General features: G+C 36.0%; 3 protein-coding genes across 3 annotated transcripts; all 3 read left to right on the forward strand.

The window, feature by feature from the left end:
* The first annotated feature begins 396 nt into the window (after positions 1–396).
* Positions 397–13,917, forward strand: fscn2b (fascin actin-bundling protein 2b, retinal). The gene is made up of 5 exons (XM_026276698.1): positions 397–2,699; positions 9,736–9,892; positions 10,124–10,245; positions 10,352–10,519; positions 12,932–13,917. The coding sequence occupies exons 1-5, from the start codon at positions 1,880–1,882 to the stop codon at positions 13,135–13,137; spliced, it is 1,473 nt and encodes a 490-aa protein (XP_026132483.1). The 5' UTR covers positions 397–1,879; the 3' UTR covers positions 13,138–13,917.
* An 827-nt stretch (positions 13,918–14,744) lies between these two features.
* birc5a (baculoviral IAP repeat containing 5a) lies at positions 14,745–17,121 on the forward strand. The gene is made up of 4 exons (XM_026276700.1): positions 14,745–14,932; positions 15,024–15,133; positions 15,314–15,431; positions 16,749–17,121. The coding sequence occupies exons 1-4, from the start codon at positions 14,825–14,827 to the stop codon at positions 16,839–16,841; spliced, it is 429 nt and encodes a 142-aa protein (XP_026132485.1). The 5' UTR covers positions 14,745–14,824; the 3' UTR covers positions 16,842–17,121.
* Positions 17,122–17,284: 163 nt separating this feature from the next.
* tmem235b (transmembrane protein 235b) lies at positions 17,285–24,308 on the forward strand. The gene is made up of 4 exons (XM_026276699.1): positions 17,285–17,914; positions 18,547–18,603; positions 18,824–18,961; positions 22,947–24,308. Exons 1-4 carry the CDS (start codon positions 17,743–17,745, stop codon positions 23,180–23,182), a joined length of 603 nt encoding a protein of 200 aa, XP_026132484.1. The 5' UTR covers positions 17,285–17,742; the 3' UTR covers positions 23,183–24,308.
* The last annotated feature ends 2,108 nt before the right edge of the window (positions 24,309–26,416 follow it).

A 26,416-nucleotide genomic window follows, 5' to 3' on the forward strand; every position in this document is an offset into this window, starting at 1 on the left:
TGAACCCAATGGGATGTTATTTTTGACTCAGTCTTTTTAGTACTCCATTGACGGCACATCAGTTGCAACGGGGTACTGTGATCTGCTTGACTGGATTTTGCGGTTAAATCCTTAGCTACTCACTGTAACATAACAAATGCAATTTCTTCTACTTTTTGTTTTATCATTTCAAAGCATCTGACAACAATGTAAAAGTGTAAATTAAAATTTAAGGGTCATAGTGCATGTCTAAGGTTAACATCTCTCCTTAGAGGATCTTGATCAAATGTAAACAAAGGAAAGATTTGCGAAAGCCAATAATGGTTAATGGATGTCTTATTGTTCCTGTGCTTAGAAGAGTTGTGTATATGTGTGTGTGTGGTTCAGGCTTACCCGTCCCACACGCGGTCAGCCCCCGACAGATGGAAGGTTCTGTGTCCAAGACGCGCCCAAGGAGAGGAGGAGGGGTTTGGGACTGCTGTGGATTAGATTGGTCTAATAAAAGAGTTGGATCATTGAAAGGCAGATTAGGGGCCTGTGGAGGAGACGGTTTTTCGAGCAAACATGCTTGGGATTTGAAATTGATCGACAATATGTGTAGCATTATGCAAACATGAGGCAACATGGCTGGTGAGATGTTAAGCAAACAACTTATGTGACTGGAAATGAGCTAGAGAGATGTTTTTTAGTCACAGTAAATTGGTCCTCAATGGCTACATGTCAGGCATCTTTGAATAAGCATCTGTTTGTTACCTCCAAGTATACTCTCACACCCATGCACACATTGCCGTAATAAAGATGACCCACGGAGCTCGGAATCAGAGAAGTCATGTAACTGTATCCTGAGTGTACACTGGAAAGCCGATCCCCTCTCAGGCCACTACCACGGGTGCTGGGGGAGGGCTCTGGTTACCCAGTTTTGTGTCAAAGCACCATCAGCAAAGAGTTAGAGACTGGGGAGGAGGACAAAAGCAGGAGCACTATAGAACGGGTGGATTACTGGGCCTCCAAAAAGGGTCTCTAGTGTAAGAATACGTCCAGTATAGCGAGACGAGAGAAAGGGCGTAGAAAAAGAAAGATAAGAGGATAGGACAACAGGTGAAAGGGAAGTAGAAAAGGTGTTGAAGTACAGCTGAAAAGCTGCACTGTACTTCAGGTGGCATTTGTTGACATGGCACAAGCTGGCCTGGCAAATAGTGGGCACCTTGCACAGTGAAATGCTGCTATTTCTCGAGTTCTCGAATGAGAACGATTGGTCTGTTTAAGGGACGCACTAGTTCTGAGGATGTGACTCAGGTAAAGTGACTTAGAAGAGGACAAGGAGGTGACAAGCTAATGAGATGTAAACCTAAAGGATTGAGACGAGTAAAGCATTGAGAAGCAAAACAGTGCGACTCGGTCTTGAGCATCTCTTTAAGAGATCAGCAGTCCCACAATCCCAAAGGCAGCCACTGGAGAGGACCGAAAAACACAGGTAAATTGAGAAGGAAAGGGAATGAGACGGGGAGAGAGTGAAAGAGGCACAGAGGAAAATGAACCGTTGGGATCAGGGTGACGTCAGCGGCTCTCTGGATTGAGGTGTTGAGTCCTCCTGATTATAATCTGATCTGATTAGGAAACACAGGGAAAAAAAATCTCCAGAGCCTCTGCAAGCTCTCCGGGGAGCAAGGCGCCGTTTGTACCAAGCAGAGAGGCCAAGGACCAAGAACAAAACCAAAAGAAGAACTTAGGAGCAGTCTGCTAAAGAAAGTTAAGGCCTGTGTCTGAAAGAGCCAGCTACACTAAGTGGACTTCACTTTACTCTTCTCCAATAGGAAGCAAAGTAATCAGGCAAAGTAGTGGAGCTAACATTGTACGTCTGCAGGCTACTCTCTGGTTTCCATCTGGGTTGTAAGCCAGGATGCCCTCCAATGGCAGTAAAGCCCTCAAGCTACAATTCGGGCTTATTAATTATGAGAATCGCTATCTAACAGCGGAGGCCTTTGGCTTCAAGTTGAACGCTTCAGCTCAGAGTCTAAAGAAGAAGCAGATCTGGACACTGGAGCAGGATGAGCAGGACGGACAGGTGGTTTACCTGCGCAGTCACCTGGGGCGCTACCTGGCTTCTGATAAAGATGGCAAGGTAAGCTGTGAAGCTGAAACCAAAGAGAGTGACTGCCGGTTTCTGATTGTGGCACAGTCAGATGGGCGCTGGGCCATGCAGTCCGAGCCATATCTGCGCTTCTTCGGTGGTTCAGAGGACTACTTATCCTGCTTTGCTCAGACCATTGGCGAGGCAGAACTATGGGCCATGCACCTGGCACTGCACCCACAGGCCAATCTGCTTAGTGTGGCCCGCAAACGCTACGCCCACCTAGCATCTCCAGAGGGAGAGATTGCTGTGGACAGTAACATCCCTTGGGGTGTGGATGCTCTTCTAACTCTTGTGTACATGGATGGCAAATATTGTCTTAAGACTAGTGACAGCCGCTTTCTGAGCAATGATGGGAAACTGTCCTCTGAAAATGGCCGTGGGACAGGCTACACTTTGGAACTGAAATCAGGCAAGTTGGCCTTCAAGGACTGTGAGGGGAAGTACTTGACCCCCATGGGGCCCACTGGAACTCTGCGCTCTGGACGCTGCTCCAAACCCGGCAAAGACGAGCTGTTTGATCTTGAGGAAAGCCATCCGCAAGTGGTGTTTCAGGCTGCCAACAACAGATTTGTTTCCATCCGACAAGGTAAGTGGTGCTATTCATGGCAGAATTCTAATTTTTTGACTGACCTATCCCTTCAAAGAAGATTCAAGGTAACTCTCAAAATAAGCTTTGTCTCTGTGCCTTAGCGCTCCTATGGCATCTTGTGTAACAGATGTAAGTCCTCATAACATCTATTATGTACCTCTAATACCTGTTGGGTAACCAGATATAGAAATCTAGAGTATGGAATTAAAGCATGTAAATGTTGATTGTAATGGAAATTTAACTTTCAGACTGAATAAAAAGCTTAACAATATGATTTTAGTAGTCTGAGAATAATTTGCACTGTTGTGTTGTCCATTTTGGTTCTCATTAGTGTTTCTATACGCAAGCACACCAGTGCATGAAAATAACCTTCATGCAAAATTGCAGCTGCATTGCAAACTATGCATACATAGTCAAATCTATGAAAACTAGCCTGGGGAGCAGGTGAACACTGAGTCACGCCCATGAGCATGACCTCACAGAAATAATATACAGCAGCTGCCTTTTCAGCTGAATAGGCCAATATTAATCTGCCAGACGTGGCCGATTTTTATTCGCTGGCCATGTGCTCTGCTAACAAACACACTGCAAAATTGTAGCTTCCTGTCTTGACTGAGCTACTAAGTTCTATAATGTAAATCTTGCATGCTGTAACATTATCCATTATCTCCAGTGCAGAGCTCTTGGTAAGCATTTTGAGCCACCTGCAATAGATAAATTACTGGAGAAACTGAATGGCTTTGAATATCCGCCATAGGAAGCTGGGTCAGTAAGAGATCCTGTCCTCTCCGGTACACTCATCCATCTCTCTCTCTCTCAGTCATTCTCACAGATGTGCACGTATCTGTGCAGAATATTTTGCAGTGATACACTTATAGTTAGTATTTTTATATAACAAAATATGCTCTGATATACTCACTTGCACATGTCTACATGCATGCACACACTAGTGGCACTGGCAAGGTGTGATAAATAATTTAGTGGACAGGGGCATTTCAATGATGGTGGAGTCTGCTTTCAGAAACACAAGCCTTCCGCCACATTTCTTTATCTGGGGGCCATGCAATGTGCTGGGCTACAATGGGGACGCAAATCAGAGAGTCCTTCGGGAGCAGTTGGGTTTTGGCCGACAGGCAAAAAAAAAAAAAAAAAAAAAAAAAAAAAAACGGGGAAAAGAGACAATGGAAAGTGTGAAAGTATACAGCAAAAAAGAGAACAAGACAGGCAAGAGGAAAAAGAAAGATCAGGCACAAGATCACAATGAATAGAGACATAATGCATTATGGGTGTGGACAGGTGGACGGCATGGCTTTTTTTGTCATTGTCACTGTTAAAAATCATAAATCAAAGACGTTAGCAGTAGTTCCCTGAGGAGGACATGATGTTGTATTGTAAGTTTAGTTTACTCAAGGGATAAAGTCATTTAATGCCATTCAAAAAGTTAGTTTGTGGTTGAAAAGCATGTTCACCAGCACAAAGAATTTGAATTAATTTGACCAGCTAAGTAGGTTGCAGGGCAGATATTATACAAATCCTCCAATAAATTGGGAAGCCTTCAATGCTAGCAGCTGAAGCCATAGTCACAATCTCTGGATTGTAATCAAGATTAAGATGCGAGATGTTTCAATCACACATTATGACTCCTACATGGCGTTTTCTCCTCTTGCTTCAAATGGTTCAGTGTCGATTCAACATTAGGAAATATCAAGTATCAACATATTACCAAAAAAATCTAGGCATTTCATTATGGGTGAAAAAAGACAGGGAAAATGACACAGACCAGATGGAACATTTGTTCTTAATGAACGAGAAGCATCTCTCCCCATCTATTGCACATTCATTCTGTGCAAAAAGCAATTAGGTAAAGTAATTTTGCTAATGGATTAAGCAATTCATTTCTTTTAGAGAGTCTCTTCATGATGAAGGGAACCAGAGATGCCTTCAGACAGGACTGCCAATCAGCTCTGCAGGTCTGACGTTCATTAAGCCCCAGGCCTCTCGCCCCGGGATGCAACACAAACTCATAGCAGATCTTTTAATCAATAATGAGTAGTGACACTGCATGGTCGTTTTTCAGAAATATCGCTATTATTGGCTGAGATATGACGTTTATTTGCTTGCTTTTGTTGTGGTGTAATTTTTTGCAGCAACTCTGGCGCATGATGTGTGGCACACATACTTGAGTCGGAAAGATGGCATGCACTCAGACAAGTTTATCTGTTACCATGTTCCTCATCACCTCCACAGTGTTCCCTGGAAAATTCTAATCTGGCCCGGAAGGTGAAAAGGAGATGAGCACAAAGGAAGAGATATAGAGAGACAGAAAGAAAAGAAAAGAAAGAAAGCTAACAAAATGAGAGACAGTTGTTGTGGCATCACTTTACCATTAATAATTGATCTCAGACTGTCTTTAAGTAGACACAGCTTTAAGTAGACACCTTCACATAGAATGTGATCCAATCTTCTGGGATCACCAGTGGAAATTCTTTTACTTAGCATTTTTATAATTTAATCAGTTTTTTAATGACAAATTGTAATATCAACATGAGTGAAAGCTGAATTGAAAAATGTAAATGAGTTTCAGAATGTCTTTGTCCTCTTTCTGCTTTGTTGACAGAAGCACTCAAGCAGCATGCACTCCAAATGTTTTCCTTTTATTTATTCTTCCAGAATTACAATGGAGCCCCAGACTTTTAAACCCCACGGTTTACATGCATGTTAAACCAAAACCTAAATGCATACTGTAGTCACCTTTTGTATTGTTCTCCCATATACTGCTCATGTTCTCCGATAGTACGCATGCGGCGATCTACTTGCCCCAGTTTTGAGAAGGCCCTCTCACTGTCTCTGTCTCTGGGTACTGTTACCATACCACAGAAATGGGTTGGTAAATTGAGAGGGAGCATTCTGTGATGGGAGTGAGGTCATTCGCAGGAGTTCAGGATTGAGCTCAGTAATCACAATGCCGTGGATGAGGAATGATCAACAGAGGAGATAGAGTGTCCTGCCCCAGCTGGCCTCCCTTCTTCTATCTTTGGTGCAAAACTAAAGCAGAGTCAGACGTGAAATTGGAAAATAAAGTGTAACGGGCCGCAGAAATGAAAACCGCTGCAGCAGAGTGATGTCTGATCTGAGAAAGAGAAACATCTGAAGCTGTTTCTTTTCCGTTATCCCTGATTTTGTCTTGATTAGAAACAAGACTTTGTTTTTGCAGTCTTTGGCTGGTAGTTCTACTCTGGTTCCAACAAAAACAATGCACTAAACACTGTGTTGTCTCAACCCTGCATACCATGTTTCTATTACTTAATGCAATTAGGAATCAGATTATAGAGCCCAATTCCAAATTAAGACCAGGTAGTGTCTATTTATATGCCAAGATGATTTGTAAAAATAGTCCAATGCAGTGTGAGAGAAAATGAAAGGCAGAGGGAGAAACACAAAGCACACAGATAACCTAAAAAAATAAAAAATTCCACCGTGGAGTGATCGATGGCAGCAGATTCTGCTGATAGGCCTAGTTTCTTTCCCAGCATGTCTCAGGCACCCTGCAGAGTCCCGTTGAAACAATAGTATTACTTCAGCCTCCCGACTGGTTTTCCTCGGAGCTGGAGGATTGTACAAATGCTACTCCAAAAAGCTGCTTACCAGGCCCCACGGTGCAGCTTTGTGTCTCTTTGCATGCTGAGAATTAGGAGAGGTTACAGCATTAGAAGAGGAGGGGTAGGAAGGATGACAGCGTGGAGGGAGAAGGGAGAAAAGGGTAAGGTGCAGGATCTGGCCTGTTAAAGGCTTAAGAAAATGACCAAGGGATATTTTCGGATACATCCACTTTGAGCCTTAGTCACGACAATCTGTTTGAGGCATCTTGCACTATGCTGTTGGTTTTGTTCGATTATGCAGTTCAATCATTTTTTGAAAAAGCTCAAATATACATTAGTTTTATTGATTTATTTACCAATTTTAAGGTAATTTAGATATTTTTAAATTATGCCTTATAATTTTAAAGGACTTGCACTACCAAAAGTTTTAAATAATTACGCTTTTTAAATGTTTTTGAAAGAAGTCTCTTATGCTCAGCAAGGCTACATTTATTTGATCAAAAATAGATGAAAGTAATATTTTGAAATTAAACCAGAATATTAAATTGTACCATATTAAACCTGCAGCAGGTAACTTTTGTAAAAATATATTTTTTACATATTTGTTAAACCTGTCATTAAGTCCTGACAGTAGAATATGAGACAGATAATCTGTGAAAAAAATCAAGCTCCTCTGGCTCCTCCCAATGGTCCTATTGCCATTTGCAGTTACTGACCGCTCCCGGCAAGAAATCAACCAATCAGAGCTGCGGTCCGTAACTTTGTTTGTGTTCAAAATGTAGAAAAATGTATATAATAAGCGAGTACACCATGAATCCATTTTCCAAACCGTGTTTTTGGCTTGTCCTGAATCACTAGGGTGCACCTATAATAAGTGTTTATATTCGGACTATTTTATATTGCTTCGGCGGTACCGCGGCGGAGTAACCCAGTACCTTTGTGATTCTTAATAGACATAAACAGAGAGAAGTAGTTCCGGCTACGATGCTCTTCCACAAGACGCAAGCAGTTCTGTTTATTAACCGCTAGAGCGTCAAAAGTTACCGACTGCAGCTTTAAACCAATATATTGAATTGGTTATATACAGTTTTTTGCAGCTTAATAATTTTGTTGAAATCATGACACATTTTTCAGAATTCTTTGAGAAACAGAAAGTTCACAATAACAGCATTTATTTAAAATATATTATGTTTTACTGCCATTTTGATAAACTCAGTGCGTTCTTGGTGTACAAAATTATTAATCTCTTCTTTTTTAAACTCCTATTTGATTCAGATATTTGAATGGTAGTGTATCACGAAACAAATATAGAGCAAAAGTTGTTTAAACATTGGTAATAATAAGTATAAGATGTTTTTTGAGCACCAAATCAGCATATTAGAAAGATTTCTGAAGGATTATGTGACACTGAAGAATGGAGTTATGATGCTAAACATTCAGCTGTACATCACAGGAATAAATTACATTTTAAAGTATATTCAAATTCTAAAAAAATTCTAATAATATTTAAGGATAGTATTTTTTACATTTTTTTAAGAGACTTCTTTCAAAAACATTATAAAATCATAATTATTCCAAACATTTGAATAGTAGTGTAAATACATGCTTTGTTTTAAATAATAATTTTAATAAATAGCAAATAACATTTGAAAACTCGAACTTAAATCTATTAAACAGTCTCTTAGCCTAAACAAAATTTTGAATTGATTGACCATACTTTTGCCACTTGAAAGTAAAGCACTTTCTTGGTTCGTTTGTCTCCTGTTTTTTAGATGTTTCTTGAACACAGCTAGCTATGTCTTAAATTCTGGACTAATGAATGCCATGACAAAGTCCCAGAACTAATTGGCATAGAAACCCAGCGGGATGCAGCGAGGCCTCTGACCCTGCCAAGGTTGCATTTTATATGCCAAGGTTTTATCGTGCAGTGGGAAAGATACAATCACAAGCGGTTTTGCCCTACTGCACTGAATGGTAATGTAGATAGAGAAATGTTGTTTGCCAATAAGAATGCATGCTTTAGATACATAGACAAATATACACGTTTTTTTTTTTTTTTTTTTTTTTTTTTTTTATAGAAGCACACAAAGTCTACATCTGCTAAACAACAAAATTGTTTAATCAAGATGAATGGCTAGGATATAAATAATGTTTTAGACCGCAGCCAGTGGTCTTGTTGTGTAAATGTTAATGTTACAAATAATACAGTGATTTGGAATGAATCTGTCATCGTGACTGAATGAGTAAACCTCCTCATTTCAAAACATCAGTGATCTTGCATTGAAATAAAGGATGTTTATAGACAGCAGAGTGAGTTGTTTGGGCTCCATTAACTATAGATGTGAGTCTTAAATAAACACGGTCCGCTGTAGACATTGTGCCAGGATAGGGCTCAGAGTCAGGTTGATGCCTGTCGTGCGTGGCAGTGAAGTTAATCATGCTGGTGCTTTGTCTCCCTTCAAGATTCCAAACTAGGGAAGAGTTCAGGACAAACACACGCTATCTTGTTTAAGCAGATGCATTTGAAGCGTCCTCAGAAAAGCATGTTACATATTGTTCTAACAATCAGTGTCAATTGTATTGGGGCAGCATAGTAATAAGTGACTTTAGCAATTTTAGGTGGGTGTAAACTTTATTATCTTAAAGATTAAAATAATAATAATAATAATTTTATTTATTTATTTTTGCTGTGTATTCACATAATGTCACTTTTAATGCTGGGTTTCATTATAGGCTGTTTTGAACATTTTATTCATCAAAGAGTCTTAAAAAATGTACAAATTATATATATATATATATATATATATATATATATATATATATATATATATATATAATTTGTACATTTTTTAAGACTCTTTGATGAATAAAATGTTTTTTCCAGCATATTGTACTGATTTTTGACACTGAAGACTGGAGAAATGATTGATACAAATTCAGCTATACCATCACAGGAATAAAATAAATTTTAAAATATATTCAATAGAAATCTTTTTTTTTTTTTTTTTTTTTTTTTTGTGTGATGTTTCATAATATTACTGTTTTTAATATAAATGTAGCATCAATGATCAGTAGCATCAAGTTCTTTCAAAATCATAAAAAATCTTTTAAAAATCTTACTGGGACTAAACTTTTGAACAGTAGTGATTGTTCATTTAAATATATAAATCTAAGGTCTTTTTCGGGTGTTATTATTATCGTTATACAGTCTTCATGAACTTTTTTTTTATTATTAATTGTGGAACTTATAAAATATCAAATAAGACTGTTAATAATATTTTCGAGGTACAATTCCAAAGCTTTATTCTGAAAATTATTTAAATAAATAAGCAAAAATGCCCTGCTCTCCCTTATATGCCTGTTTTAAATTAAAAGCATTAAATAACAGTTTTATCTTATGTCCGTGTTTTTTTTTTTTTTTTTTATATATAAAGGAGTGAGTGTCTCTGCCAATCAGGATGATGAGACAGACATGGAGACATTTCAAATGGAAATTGATAAAGACACAAGAAAGTGCAAATTCAGAACTAATGAAGGGAATTACTGGACGCTTGTCGCTCACGGAGGCATCCAGTCAACAGCCAAAGAAGCGTAAGATTTAGCTTTACTTTCAAAAATATCAAAACAAATCATTATTTTACACTTATATAAGATATGACATGAGGGAAAGCAACATTACTATTATGTAACAATGATTAAATTCATACACAACATCCATAACACATCAGTAATATAACAGAAACTGCAAAGCCATTTCATTTACTCCTGTTCTCTGTTTATGTTTTATTAACACTTATATATACAATCTCCTTCTGTGTGCAGCGGTGCCAACACCATGTTTGACATAGTGTGGCTCGGTCGACGGGTGGCACTGCGAGCCAGCAATGGAAAATACATATGCACTAAGAAAAATGGCCAGCTTGCTGCAGTCAGTGACTCTGTGGGTGAGTTCATACTGAAACTACCCACAAACAAAATCAAAATATCTAAATCAAATCTATTTGAGAAATGTACAAGAATACAATAAGTCACCCTGTTTTTTCCATCCAGGTGAGGACGAGCAGTTGATTCTGAAGCTGATTAATAGGCCCATTCTGATTCTGAGGGGAGAGAATGGTTATGTTTGCCACCACAAGAACTCTAATACACTCGACGCCAATCGTTCAGTCTATGACATATTTACACTGCAGTTCAATGACGGCACATACCACATTAAAGGTGAGTTTTAATCTGACCACATTGTCAATCATTTTTATTCTGTATGCCCTGTAATAAATCCTAAAGCAGGTTTCTGGAAAGCAAATAACAGCTTTTATTACGTGGAATTGATTTATGTTGTAATCGGTTGTCAGAAGTGTCAAAACAATTAATCTGCTGAAATTGATTTTCAAGAAGACTAGTTGTAAGAGGGCATACAGTAGGCCTATTTTCTTATAACCATAAAACTAGAATACATTAGGAGCTGCTCCAAATGTTAGATCATAGACAAAAAAGGTTATACACCCTTCAAATACAACATTATGAAATACACCAAATGTTAGATTATGGAAAAATAGGAATATTTAGCTTTTTCAGGCAATTTTATAGCTATACAATGATTGCGACGTTTAGCTTAATTAAATATGACTCAAATAAAGTTATTATTAAATATAATCTGTGTCAGAAATCAAATGTATTTAATTAATTTACCAGATGGAAATGGTTTTTGTGTGAACTGATTTATCTACATGCAGTATTTTGTTTATAGCCATAAAAGAATAATACAATATTATATATGAAATTTTAGGTGACAAAAAAGTGAATTTATATATATATATATATATATATATATATATATATATATATATATATATATATATATATATATATATATATATATATATATATATATATATAATAGACTGTCTGCACACTTGAATCCTTAAAGCAAATTTAATCACCAACCCTAACGAAAGGAAAATATATTTACCAATATATTTCTTAAAATATATTGTGATATATTGTAATATATTATTTTCCCTTTTTATTTTCTAATATTTTATATATTTGAATACATTTTATAATATATTGACGATACATATATTATATAATATATTGCAAAATATACAAATGATTGCCACTTTCAATATATTGCAATATATTGTAAAAAATAAATATATATAAGAATATATGCCTAATATATTACATGATATTTTCCAATATACTGCAATATATTTTTCTTTCATAAGGGAAGCTTTTGGTCAAACAATGCCCTGAGGATGGTCATATATATGTGTGTGTGTGTGTGTGTGTGTGTGTGTGTGTGTGTGTGTGTGTGTGTGTATGTATATATATATGTATATACATACACAGGTGCTGGTCATATAATTAGAATATCATCAAAAACTGAAACTTGTATATTATATTCATTCATTACACACAGACTGATATATTTCAAATGTTTATTTCTTTTGATTTTGATTATTATAACTGACAACTAAGGAAAATCCCAAATTCAGTATGTCAGAAAATTTGAATATAACTTAAGACCAATACAAAGAAAGGATTTTTAGAAATCTTGGCCAACTAAAAAGTATGAACATGAAAAGTATGAGCATGTACAGCACTCAATACTTAGTTGGGGCTCCTTTTGCCTGAATTACTGCAGCAATGCGGCGGGGCATGGAGTCGATCAGTCTGTGGCACTGCTCAGGTGTTATGAGAGCCCAGCTTGCTCTGATAGTGGCCTTCAGCTCTTCTGCATTGTTGGGTCTGCCATATCTCATCTTCCTCTTCTTAATACCCCATAGATTTTCTATGGGTTAAGGTCAGGTGAGTTTGCTGGCCAATTAAGAACAGGGATACCATGGTCTTTAAACCACGTAACTGGAAGCTTTGGCACTGTGTGCAGGTGCCAAATCCTTTTTAAAAATGAAACCTGCATCGCCATAAAGTTGGTCAGCAGTAGGAAGCATGAAGTGCTCTAAAACGTCCTGGTATACGCACATTTTTGAATGGGTTTTATTTCACAATCCTCCTCAGGGTGTGGTTATCCCTATTGTTTGTACACTTTTTCCTACCAAATCTTTTCCTTCCCTTCGCCTCTCTATTAATGTGCTCGGACACAGAGCTCCATGAACAGTCAGCCTCTTTTGCAATGACCTTTTGTGTCTTGCCCTCCTTGTGTAAGGTGTCAATGGTTGTCTTTTGGACAACTGTCAAGTCAGCAGTGTTCCCAATGATTGTGTAGCCTACAGAACTAGACTGAGAGACCATTTAAAGGCCTTTGCAGGTGTTTTGATTTAATTAGCTGATTAGAGTGTGGCACCAGGTGTCTTCAGTTTTGAACCTTTTCACAATATTCTAATTTTCTGAGATACTGAATTTGGGATTTTCCTAAGTTGTCAGTTATAAATATCAAAATTAAAAGAAAATACATTTGAATTTATCAGTATGTGTGTAATGAACAAATATAATATACAAGTTTCACTTTTTGAATGGAATTAGTGAAATAAATCAACTTTTCATGATATTCTAATTATATGACCAGAACCTATTTTTAGCACTTTGTCATTTTTTCTTGTGCTAATGAAATTAACCAGAGTTGGAAACATTTCTGTTATGAAGCTGACTGGTATTGATTTCCTATAGGTGTTGGTGGAAAATTCTGGTATGTGTCCAACAGTGGCTTGGTGTGCACTGATGGAGACACACCTGAAGATTTCTGCTTTGAGTTCTTGGAGCATGGACGGATAGCTCTAAGAGGCAAAAATGGCAAATATCTACGTGGAGACCAAGGAGGCAATCTGAAAGGAGATGGAGAGAATGCAGATAGCTCTTCCCTCTGGGAATACTGACACCATGTGGACATTTAAGGAACTGTCACTCACTTGTGTTAAACTCTTCGATTTACAGATGTGAGAAAATAAATGGGTACAATTACTGTTTAATATTTGGACATCTGTTTTCCTATCAATCAGCATTAAAGTAGAGTCAGTATTCAGCAGTACACATGTATTATTTACCATTTCTGGTTTATACTCCTATACAAAATGAGCCTGTATAAACAGAATACAAACATGTCAAGAACCTTTATTATATCAGCTCAGTATTGCACACTGTAAGGAAAATGTGCGAGTTAAAGATCTTAACATAAAACTTGCAAAGCATGCTTTAACTGTGTCAAATCACTTTTATCATCTCTGTTGATTTTCAAATTGACACATTTCATTACTGCTGTTTTTGTTTATTACTTCTTCTTTTTTTTACGACCCATTATTGACTTGTCTTTCATGCTATTATTTATTATCGTGTTATTGTTTGTCAGTTCCAGTGAAGTTTGTTTCATTCTCTGGGGTTACAGAGTGCTGTGTTTGTCATATGTGGACATACATTGCATTTAAATATATTTAGGCTGGGTAAATTAACTATTCTTGTTGTTTCTTTAAGCTAACTAGCCACTGACAGGAAAGCCAAGCAACCTAGAATAGAGCAGGATACACAGTAATTACACCGAAATGAAAGGTACTAGGATTAAATTCATTTTATTCCCTTTATTTATTTATTTATTTGCTTTCTTTTTCTTAAGACCATTTGGAAAGGTTTTACAGTTATAACAATAAAATCCTGTCTCTTAATTCTGGAGGAATGAATCTCATTTATTGTAACCTGGTTTTAGGTGAAACAAATGGATTGGTTCTGTTCTGTATTTAACTGGCCACTGAGGCATCAGAACTGAGTCCTTGGCAAGCAGCATTTGCTGTTGCTGTGTGCACAGTTTGCATTACTACCGACAGAGAGAACCAGCATTGTTTGTAAAGACTTGCCTGTCTTGCTATAGAAATAAACTGCTGGTTGCTAGTCAATAAGATAACAATTTGAAACCCAATAATTCTCTATATAGGCTACTTGTATTGTTAACTAGTTTCAGAACAGCAGCCTTACTGAGAACACAGTAGTTTCAATTTAAATAATGTGATTTACATGTCATCCATATAGCTGTTAAGTTTTATCAAAGTTTACAACAGTGCAATGTTCTCTATATGGCTATATACAGTGACGGTTTTGGTAAAGATACAACATAATCCTCCTGAAATTCTATTCATTATTGTGAAAAGTTACTAAAAAAATAAACACGAAAAGGTCTCATGTGCCTTATAAACATTTAACACTTATGAGCGAGACACAAAAACATATTGGCCAATTCACCAAAGAGATCTAATAAACCACAATACAGTCTCTGTGTAAAAAAGAGAGAGAGCAAATTACGTGTTCCATAAAATGAAAGTTACTTTTCATTTTAAAGTTACTGAAAGTTAATTTTTTATAACATTATAATGTTAGGCCTACATATAACAGTTCTAATGTATGTGCAGTATATGTATGATATTTTAGTTCCGCGCATGCGTGGAAGCGACACGCTGTAGCCAATCAAAACGCGCGCTCTAAATTTTAAACTACCGGAAGAACACAGACAACAACAAACACAGGCAAGCCAAGCGTGTGTCTCGGTCCTCTGTCTTATTATTTTACATATTCCAGAAAATGCATCTTAGTTGTGACGACCAGACTAAAATGTACTTTTATGAGAACAGACTTCAAACATTCGTTGGATGGCCGTTTGAAGAGGGCTGCATTTGCACTCCACAAAATGTGAGGAAACCCTTTGATCCGTCAAAATGGAAAATTGGTTTTTTAGTGTTTACACCTTTTACGCTGCTTTTTTGTTGTTATTGTTCTTTAGATGGCCAAAGCTGGATTTATTCACACCCCGTGGGAGAATAGTCCAGATACAGCGCAGTGTTTCTTCTGTCTGAAAGAGCTGGAAGGATGGGAACCCGAGGATGACCCTGAGTGAGTCCGTGTCTCTTCAACTTTCTATTGCATTAGAGAGCTGAGAGAGGCTTTGTCTATGTAACTTAATGGAATAAGACTCGGATTTAAAGTCAGGGATATTAGATTTATTAAATGTCATCAGTTTTTTGTTATTATGTATTTTGTTCCTAATGCGCTGTGGTTTTCTTGCATTATCAGGAAAGAGCATAAGACACATTCTCCTAGCTGTGATTTTATCTTGCTAAAGAAGACTGTGGATAGTCTGACTGTGGATGAGTTTCTGAAACTTCAGAAAGAGAGACAGAAGTTTATCATCGTAAGTATGGGCTCACTGACAGATAATGTAGTCACTTTAATTTATATAGAGCTTTATGCAGTACATTCAGTTTCAAAGCAGCTTCATAGTAAACAGCAACACAAGTTCATCTTCTAAAATTCACCAGTTATGAAACAAATACAAATTTTAGCAGCTCTACATTAAAAAAGAATTATCATAAGTTTCAGTTCAACATGTGTCAGGTTAAAATTAAGTTAAATTAAATGTATGCTTTTAGCAGACGCTTTTATCCAAAGCAACTTACAGTGCATTCAGGCTATCAATTTTTTTACATATCATGTGCTCCCGGGGAATCGAACCCCCAACCTTGCGCTTGCTTGCTTGCTAGCGCAGTGCTCTACCAGTTGAGCTACAGGAACACTAAAGTTAAGGTTCAATCATCATATATCCTTTTTATTAAGCTTATCGTGATTTAATCAAGATAAATAGGTTGATTTAATAGGTCTTAGACTAAACACTAAATAAGAAAATGACAATCACACAACAGAATTACTAAAACTAATTCAAAATCTCAATAAAAACTATTATGGTATTTAAATTCTACTAAAATAACCCTGTGCCAATTTGGCAAAATTCATCAATTAAAACTAGTTAAATTCAGCTATAAGCAGCTTTACAGAAAGCAAATGTGTCATCATCAGGTAATATCAGTGCAGTTAAATCAATTTACCATAAAACCACAACTCAGCAAGACAAAAGTGACACGGGCAATGAATCAAGTCTGTCATCTATCAGGTGATGGTAGTGGACAATATTTTATATGTATTTGTGTTTATATATATTTACTCATTTATATTCTATGCTTTAGTTTTATAAACGTACCCCTCTTACGGGACACTTAATTTATTATACTTCAAAAATTTATATTCCTCTGTATTTCCTTGATTATTAACAGTTGTAAACAGTTTTTAGGTATTGTTTTAAATGCCACTCAGCATATCTCTTAATTTTCCCCTATAGTAAATAAACAAGTAAAATATATAATTGGGTTTGACCTTTTCTTTTTTGATAAAATATATCTTATTTGGAGTCTAAAGTCTTATTTTTTTGCAACAGAACTGCATCTTCCAAATTTCCATAGCTAAATATTAGTATATTTTACTTGATTATAACATTTACATGCTTAGAGAATTCACTGAACTAAATCATGAACTGACTTTTTGCATTATTGACACTATTTTCCTATTAAATGCTGTTCAGTTGCTTTGTTACAATATGTATTGTTAAAAGTGCTATATAAATAAAGGTGACTTGACTAAGAGTATGAATTAAGTAACATATTTTGAATTATTTCAGAAAAAATCATGTAAACAGGCGGTTGATAAATTTGAAGAGGCGGTGAAGGTCAAGAGGGCTCAGATCATCCAGACGGCGATGGGGGAAGAGTAAAGAGTTTAATTTTGCTGTGGTCTGATTTTTTTGTGGAGCTCACTTTCTTCTTTTCTTTTTGTATGTCATGCAAAGCTGTATGTTTTATAAATGTTACATTGATGAAATCTGTATGTCAAGCCACCTGTTGAAATTGACCATATACACATACTATTTATTTGAAAATGATCTTAATTCAATACTCTCGTATGGCCCCTTTAAAGTGTTTAAGGGACATAAGTCTTATGACTTGTTCTTTAAGTCTTTTTCTTTGTTTGTCTGTTAATTATAAAAACTGAAAAAAAATAAATAAATAAAGATCTCGTAGCTGTAACAACCTTTACCTTTTCAGGTCAGGAGAAGTCAATAGTAGTTATTAAGATAATGGCAGCTCAGCTCTAAAATACAAATCTTGGGAAATCAGTGTGAAATACTTGTATTTACAAATAGAAACATACTTGTATGCATTTGATATGTTTTGTTGCAGTTGCTTTTCATATTTTCATGTATTTTTTTTATTTATTTTTTATTACAAAAAGGATGGATGATTGAATAATGTCATGAAGGGTGTTGGTTATACACTATACGTCATGTTTCCTCTGTACCAGTCATGAGTAATCTTGCTCTCAGTGTTGGTTGGACACGGACTGAACACACCGGTGAGGAATAAATGTCCAAGCAACCAGTCTTTTTTTTCTTAACAGCACAAAGTTTTTTAGTAATAACCTCTTTCATGTTGGATGCATATTGGATGGACAGCCAGCATCACTTATTCCAGCTGTTGGGCAGCGCGCGCGATTTATTCCTTGAGCTCCTGGCACCCTTCTGTTCAGTATCTGCTCGCGACGCGCAGCCACATGGTAGGGTTTTCAGCTTAGGTTTTGGGTTGTCCTGAAGCAGAACCGCATATATTCGGACTGATATGAAAATTACATTCGGTTCCGTGGTCGTCGGCGGGGGGTTAACGGGTGTTCTCAGTTTCATCTCTTTAGCGCTTGCCATTGGAACCGAATACTGGTACATCATCGAGGACAAGCGCACGAATCACACCGACCCGGCGCGCACTAACTCTGGACTTTGGGGAGTTACAGACGGTATGACGCTTAATTTTAATTCTCAAGTCTTTACTCGTGAGGATCCGTGAGTTGCCTCTGATCATAGTCCGATCATTTAATTCATTTGGTGGTATCTTAAGCTTTAACTGGTGTGCGTAGCCTACGTTCATTTGACCAATGGATTTCCAGGACTTTTCCTGGCATAGTTGGATAAGTATTACAAATAATTTAATAGAGTTTGCACCCACAGTACAACATCTAGCCCAGTAATACGGTTAAAACTGACCATTTAAATGACATATAAAATAAATTCTGTATATAAATCTCTAAAACTTTCTGGCGCACTGAAGGTTCGTCGTCTTATGCAAGTGCATCCCAGATTGTAATTTTGCGCCTCAGCTATCTGAAACACCTTTTAGGCAACACACTCACTACTTTTCATTTATATTTGAGCATTTTTTTATCGATGTACCAGTCACTGATCGAGCAGCTGTTGCTATGGTTATCTCCTCACGCTAAATCGAATTTTGTGAGTTCTGCGCAGAAATTTAGCGCTATGTAGGCTAGACCTTATTATTTGGTCACCGAAACGTATTTGAAAACAAGGGTTCGAGGTTAACAAGAAGTGCAGTCATAATGTTCACCCTGGTGATTTTCTTGTGTTTTTGTAGATGTCCAAAGTCACACAGAAGACACTGGATATTCAGAATCAGAAAGGCAGATGGAAAGTGAGTGTTGTAAACCCTTTTCATAAACACAACAACCTTAACTCTCTATAAAAAAAAAAACATAGCTTATTGTGCTGCATTGTTTAATTATGAAATAAATCTGCCTATAAATGTTTCTCTGAGACATCGTTTTTTTACATTTGTATGGATGAGATGTTAGGTGGTTTTTTTTTATAAGCCATTTCTGTGTAGCTTAACAGCTATGATTTACTTCATTAAGTCATGCATAGTGTGATTGCCATCTTGCTGCCCTTGAGTCTGGTGATGCTGGTGTTTGGAGGTATCTGTGGTCTCGTCAGTTCCCTGGCCAGAAGCCGGACACTCCTGATTGGATCCGCTTCATATTTCCTCCTGTGCAGTAAGTTTGACCCAATGAATGCAATGGTTAACTCAGTAAACCTCTGCTGTTATAAAATCAAACATACCAGTTTATGTGTTTCCTGCAGAAAGAGAGAGAGAGAGAAAAAATTGTCAACAGAAACACCTGAATTGCATTCATTGATGATGACCATTCAATAGCCTACAATTCATAGCTTTCAGTCACGTGTCTGACTCAAATACCCAGAGGGCAAAACATCCCTATAAAACGAGCATAAGGCTCTCAGTTTTCCATCTGTTTCCAAGCCCCAAATATTTAAATCCCCCCTCAAAAGAATAAAACAAAGACATGTGAATAAATTGCAAGTTTTGGCTATTTGCAATCCATATTATATGCAATGCTGCAATATTTTAATCACTAAACAGCGCAGCAAAACTAAGTGAAAAACACGTAATGTATTCAAAACAGTGATATTAAAAGAACAATTTCAGTACACACCTTACTGATTATGCTTACTTTATACAGGCAAGCAGATAAGCCCATAATATGAACATAATGCACTACATGGTTTTCTATGGGAAACCGTTTAATGTATAAACGTTGTGTTTGTATTCTGGGTTCATCTGCTTGCCTGTGCAAAGTATACATCATCAGTAACGTGTATACTGAATTTTGTGTTATAATCAGCATTTTAAATCTACATTACTTAATGCAAACCATGTAAAAATAACTAGCGGTCAATGGAGTAAAGCCTTGTTTTGTCTTCCAGGTTGGCAATTATAAGGGTCTGACGTCACGTGAAAACTAACAAGACCATACAATTTGTAATTCCTTTTTAAAGTATTCCGGAATGTCCTTCCCTTGTCTCCACTACTTTTTAAAAGCTATTGATCTGTTAAAATAGTTTGTGATGGAGTTGTTTCACATAAATACAATCCTAATTAAATTATATATACATTCACTTGTTGCCACCTACTGGAGTAGCATATTTATTTTTCACCACCACTAATAGCTAGAAAGTTAAATTGTCTGTAGAAAAAGGAATTGTCGAAATTGAGATAAAAGTGACCTTGCTCATACAGCACTATTTTTATTTATTTTTTATTTTTCGTGTACTACCTAATCTAAGGCAATTTCAGCTTTTGTCTGCAGACTGATGGGTTACAACACAGATAAACAAAATTCAAGTTCAAACAGTTGGCTCTGCAGTTCTCTGAATGACATTCAAATACTGGAAGACTGAAGGCGTTACTCACCTTGAATAATTGTAATGTCAGAGTCTTATGGGACTGAAGTTATTGCGCTTCACCATTTTCCTCTCATGAAATTGATAGGATAATAGAGAACTTCCCCCCAGCTATTTCTGTGATTGAAATGGGCAATCTTAAGGTAAAAGGATAAGGTGGATCCAAAAAAAAAAAAGAAATCTGGATAGATTTATGTAAGAATAATACAGCGCTCAGTAATTCTGACCATGCATCAGTCTCTCATTTAAATGGGATTTTATTTCTTTTGTTCTTCCATGAACACATGCATGAGCAGAAAAAAATAATAAAACAGAATAATAATGCGTGCTGAGTACATCCAGAGCTCATTTCCTGAGACCCCTGCAAGAAATCCCAAAGCAACTTAAGTATCACAGGCAGGAGAATTTTGCTTTGATCTTCAAAAATACACACACAGTCATTGTTGAGACATAGCTGGCTTGCTCTTTACCCCGACACCAAAATGCATCTCAAAGCTTGTATCTGAGAGTGTCCTCTCACTATGTAGCCTGAAGACACATGACTTGAATAAAGGTTTCCTTAAAGGAATCAGCTAATGAACCCCAGCATTTGTCACTGTGGTAATAAGGAGCACATGGCAAGTGTTTTAACACCGTGAAGTTTGGAATGTAAATGGACGGTTAAAATTGTGGCATCTGCCTTGTTACTTACTTGTATTGTCTTTTATTTTTTTTTGGCATGTCCTCTATTTTTTTTATTGGTTATCACATACAAATATGGATTCATTTTTAAAGAAATATTAGAATTTCACATGGAGTGTACTTCATTCTTTCTCTCATAAGATACTGCTTTTAAAGTAATCATTCACCCAACAATTAAGAAATTAATTAATTAGAGTCCAAACAGCTGATAAGTAAGATCAGAAAACTACTCAAAATACTACTCAGAATATCAGTGCATCTATTCACCAGGCTGTGATTTGTTGCTCACACAGTGTTGTATAAAATAATAAGTAGTTCCTTCCTGGATAGTACAAACTGTTTGTTCTAAATGAACCGACAAATGTAAGATCAAAAACAAGTCAATTTGTTCCCGTCTAGACTCTTGGCCATGCTAATTAGAAACTGTTACACTCTGTTTATTGGCTCTTAATTTTATGTGCATATTATGGCTGATATGGAAATCCATTCTCATTTTGTCAGTGTTTAATTAGATGTGCTTTCTGCTGCTGTTTATCCACATCAGCACATTCTGTTTTAATGAAGATTTGGTAATAATGGTTCTCGTCTTGGAATCATCAGGCACTGCAGGGTGCCACAGGAAGCTGGTTTGACTTCCTCCCTGTTTATATTGCTGATGCTTTCTCTCAATTCTGAGAGCAGATGTGATAGACTAGTCATGTGTGTTTATGGCTCTGCGCTTACAGTAAGAGCATCGTTTAGGGAGATGTTCAGCAAGAGCATCATTCAGCTCTGGTTACAGAAAGAGGTGAGTCATTTTTGCCAGCTCAAAATATGGGTTTATTAAAATAAATCACTTACATAATGCAAACATTAAGTTGGGAGCTTTATTAGTAAAATATGAGATTGAATGAGTGAGAATAAAATCCCTGGATCCAGGCAATTTAACACAATTGCAAAAAACGTTACTGGCATTTAACAACTGAAGCAGAAGCTTATAAAGACCTGTATCAGTAAAGCATAGCAACCTTGTTTTACATAAAATTATTTGGAGACTCAGCTATTGAAATACATTCACCCTTTAGCCATCCAAGGTGTAGACAAGTTTGTTTCTTTATCCAAATACAAATCCATCATTAAAGTTTTTTATTTTAATCCATCACCAAAATACTATAATAACACTTTATTTCAGTGAAAAAGTAAATCCCCCGTTCTTTTCTCAAACCATAATCCACCAATGTATTTGTTTAGAGTTGTCTTGCTTATAAACAGGACTTGATCTGTGTATATTTCTCTCCCAATTCAGTCGAAATGACATATTCACTGGAGAAAGCAATATTATGGATAGAGAACTCATATTTTCAAGTTTTATTGTTTACTACAAACACACAGCTTTTCAGAAGACTTTAAACTTACTTATTTTTATACTTGTGGATTATTGTGATGTTTTTAGTAGCTGTTTGGACTCTCATTTTGACAGCACCCATTCACTGCAGATGATCCTTTGGTCAGTGATGAAATGCTAAATTACTCATTTAAAAAAAAATTGCATCTATATTTTGCATGGCATTTATGCACTTAAAAATGTATGAATTTAGTTTCATTAAACAACAAAATATCAAATCGTGCTTTTTTAAATGCAATATAGCAATATGCAAATTTGTCAAGCAAAACGCACCACAGAAGTTATTATACTGTAGGTACAAAATACCTTTCTTTCTGCACAGTAAAAAGCTATTTTGGCTTCAATGCTCATGACTGAATACAGATATGAATGTGGCATTGAAGACGGTAAAACCATCACAGCCCACACACATCCAATGTTCTATCAACTTCTTGTCATTGATTAAAAGAAATTGCCAAGCATAATAAAAGCGACTAGATTTGAATGTACTAATCTGCTGAATTAAGACTGCTAGCCATTTTTAGCCCACATCTTAATATGCAATTGTCTTTTTAAAATCCATCTACTGTACATCCATCATCTACTGTACACAACAAAGTGAAGAATGCCTTGTATCCTCTGATAGAACAAGAAGTCTAAGGTCTAAATGATGCTTAATTGGTTTTATTTGTGTGTGTGTGCATTCATGCGTGCTTGTGCATGTTTTCTCTCAGGTCTTCTCACTCTCTCTGGGGTGAGTTTGTACATCAGGTACTCTCAGAAGGCTCTGGAAGAAACTGAAAGGCGGATGGGCCGTGAGCAAATGGCTCAAGTGCACACATCATTCGGCTGGTCTATGGGCATGGCCTGGATCTCCTTTCTTCTGGAGGTGATCACTGGTCTTCTCCTACTGCTGGCTGTCAGGCTGGTGCCTTTAACTCAGTATGAAGAGTCTGTCGCCCCTATATAGAGGCTCACCACCACCTCCTTGAACCATACATGTCCATTTCAGGCAAGGTAGTCAGTATTTGTCAAGGTAAGGCCTCCTCTCTGTCTTACATCGTTAGCAAATATACAATGAAAAAAATATAAGGTATGTTTTGTTTTCAAAACTAATTTCACGTGCTTAAAATCATGAAAAACATTTCTTTTGACTAGTACTGTAGTGTAGATATGGACAACCAAATTGCCCTTTGCAATATGCAAAAAATAGATCGGATGTGAATATCAGAACTGTTAAGTAAATTTCATTTATTTTCTCTTTTACAATTTATAGCATATAGACTTTAAAGGCGAACTGTCTGGCTCATTTTCATATCTTTTGTTGATAATTGCTACTGTAATTGCTACTGTAAATTGAATGTGTTTTGCACCTCTAAATTGTATTATCTATTATGCTGCTTTCCATGATTTGTGTGTTCACTGTTTTTCTCTTGCTATTATTATCCTTGATTTTACATTATGAACGGAGCATGTAACGGGAAGCTTGACCTAAATGTATGTTTTACAGCCATCCATTGTTCATTTAAAATTTGTGTAGTTTATGAAAAGGCTTTTCTGAACAAAATTCATTTGAATTTTGCGGTTTGATTTGCTTTATATTTGATATTTCTACTTTGATGTGTTATATTCAGGCTTCTGAAACTTAACATTTAATGATTGAGTGCTTTGATTTTTTTTCACTTTGATCTTTTCATGAGTCAGGCTGTCGCGTTTAGGAAATAAGTACTAAGATGGATCATATCTAATGATAGTTATTTGTCTTTCATTTCTATCCATCAAACCCAAACAATCAGATTAAATCTGCAATGCCGAGAGACATCTCATAATCCATGAGAAGCTATGTCTTGTGAATGCTGTTGTTCTTAAAATCCTGTTCTCATAAACAGTGTTTTGCTTTTAATACAATCTTCTCATTTTAATTTATGTTTAAGTGCTTTGCACTTTAGCTTCATTAGTAGCTGCTGTTGTTTGTCATTTCTAGTTGTTATATTGTAATTTTTATTATTCTGATTTTGGTTTATGGCAACAGTGAGGAACATTATGCTTTTGGATATTCATCAAGATTAAAGCTTAACTGAATTGTCTGTATGTAATGGTTTTTGTATTTGAACTTTTTTTTTTTTTTTTACTTTTGTTTTACAAAAATGTTTGAAGAATAACATTTTTGTGTGCCAAAGGGCAAACGTGACTTACAGATAATAATAATAACCAGGGACAACTATAATATTTCAAAATCAATATTATAAATTCAGATTCTTAGTATACACTCTGAATGAATTTATGAATCATAAAGAATGTATTGTCTTAAATGAGCAGCACCCTGTGGTTTAAATGTTTTCTATGCAGGATAACAGTATGCTATAGACGTCATAGGTCTATTTTAACACTTTCAGAGGGTGACAAACTCTGGCAGAGACAAGAAATCAGAATCGTTCAACTTCATTTTCAGGTGTGGAAAGAAAATTGAACAAGTGAGTGATGAGACTGCCTTTTTTAATTGAAAAAACATTGGTCTTGATGCTTCTTTCAAAAACCTAAATTGATTATTGTTAATTTGTCTTATTACAGCGGTTTCATTTAAAGACCAGTCTGGTCTGTAAGCATAGATTACCAAATGCTGCATCCCAAACAGATGCAAATGTTCTTCGTTGAATTATTCACAAACTATAAATTCTGCTTTGTTGCCATCCCTAATAAAATGTTTGACATCTTTTAGATGAATACATTGAGTCCAGTAATAGCACTCAAGCCCTCACTGAATAATTTTGAATTTCTGTTGGAGACAGTCTGCTTTTGTGGCCTCCTCTATAAGTAGATGATTAGTCCACCCCATCAGCCGTACACAGCCCCATCAGAGCGTTAGCAGACCGCACAAGGCTGAAATTAATGTTCCTTTGGGCTGGCCTTGTGGCTCACTCCATAATGGCACATGGCAGTATTTTTCCATCATGAGATGTTTCACCCGTATATGCAGTCTATCAATGTGCCCATTCATTCTCTGGTATTTATGCAACCACATGCAGCATATATAAATACAACCATTAATTAATCCCAATGAGATTATCAGCAGTCAACAGTTTTACTATTTAAGTTTTTTATATTTCTCTCACTTTTCATTCCGTAGTGTAATTTAATGTTCACATTTATTATAACAGACTTCACATTACAAAAATCATAAAATGGCTTTAATTGGCAGAAAATACAAATTACTGCAAACAGGCCAGTCTCACAAAGCCACTCAAATGTCCAAATTTCACCACAAAATTAAGTGTACATTAATGAGCATACAATATTTAGCATTTGTGATGTTAGTTTTAGGACAATTTCATATTTTACCCAATTCTTTACCATAATGCACTTAATATTGTACTACTTCCATTAATGTGAAATATACAGTACAGTACAGCAATTGTTTACTTCTTTTTATTTTTCAATAAAATACATTCAAATTTGCACAAATTCAAATCACTACAACAAATACTTCCATTATATATAAATACCTTTTTAATTTATATACTGTATATGGTAATGAGAATATAAAAATGAGAATCTGCTTTGCATTATAGTGAGAATATAAAAACTATGAAATCTGCTTAATTCTCATGAAAATTAAAAAAAAAAAAAAAATCTTTAAGCAAAATATAATTATTTATGTTCCTTTTATTTTAAAATTGGCATAAAACCTGACATTTTCCTGACAGGTTTTGTCGCCCACACTTACTCCACTGATGTTGTGCACATTATTCTGCATAAGTTATGCAATTTTTGGATGTCAAAAAAAGATATAGACTTGTCAGCCATGATACTATTTACAATGTCTTGACTAAAGTTTGAGGGTTATTGAAAACCGCAAAATAATTAATTCAAATGACCAAAATTATTTGAGGGATGTGTAATTAAAAAAGTTTGTAGATCAAGTCAATTAATTCCTCGTGCATGCTACACCAATAACATTATCTGCATTATCAGCCAAGATTAGACTGTGGCTCTGAGCCCCTTCTGATATTTACTGCAGTAAATCTCTGCTTTTTCATGATGATCCTTCTCTACATGACTACATCTTATCCTTATGGAGAACACTTATAAAACACTTGATAAAAACAATAAAACCAGCCATAATGTGTCTATTTAAAAGGCCTCAAATTGCTTCTGCTGTTCAAATAATGCACTTAAACAAGATTCAAATGTCAATCAATAGTTT

Source organism: Carassius auratus, chromosome 12, assembly GCF_003368295.1.
Source record: "Carassius auratus strain Wakin chromosome 12, ASM336829v1, whole genome shotgun sequence".
NCBI classification, from domain to species: Eukaryota; Metazoa; Chordata; class Actinopteri; order Cypriniformes; family Cyprinidae; genus Carassius; species Carassius auratus.

Bases quoted from the DNA above. Each gene is read 5' to 3' on its own strand.
- tmem235b (XM_026276699.1), top strand. From the start codon at position 17,743: ATGAAAATTACATTCGGTTCCGTGGTCGTCGGCGGGGGGTTAACGGGT. The intron at 18,604-18,823 runs GTGAGTGTTGTA...TACTTCATTAAG, and splicing joins ATCAGAAAGGCAGATGGAAA to TCATGCATAGTGTGATTGCC. The intron at 18,962-22,946 runs GTAAGTTTGACC...GTTTTCTCTCAG, and splicing joins TTCATATTTCCTCCTGTGCA to GTCTTCTCACTCTCTCTGGG.
- fscn2b (XM_026276698.1), top strand. From the start codon at position 1,880: ATGCCCTCCAATGGCAGTAAAGCCCTCAAGCTACAATTCGGGCTTATT. The intron at 2,700-9,735 runs GTAAGTGGTGCT...TTATATATAAAG, and splicing joins ATTTGTTTCCATCCGACAAG to GAGTGAGTGTCTCTGCCAAT. The intron at 9,893-10,123 runs GTAAGATTTAGC...TTCTGTGTGCAG, and splicing joins CAGTCAACAGCCAAAGAAGC to CGGTGCCAACACCATGTTTG.
- birc5a (XM_026276700.1), top strand. From the start codon at position 14,825: ATGCATCTTAGTTGTGACGACCAGACTAAAATGTACTTTTATGAGAAC. The intron at 15,134-15,313 runs GTGAGTCCGTGT...TTGCATTATCAG, and splicing joins GAACCCGAGGATGACCCTGA to GAAAGAGCATAAGACACATT. The intron at 15,432-16,748 runs GTAAGTATGGGC...GAATTATTTCAG, and splicing joins AGAGACAGAAGTTTATCATC to AAAAAATCATGTAAACAGGC.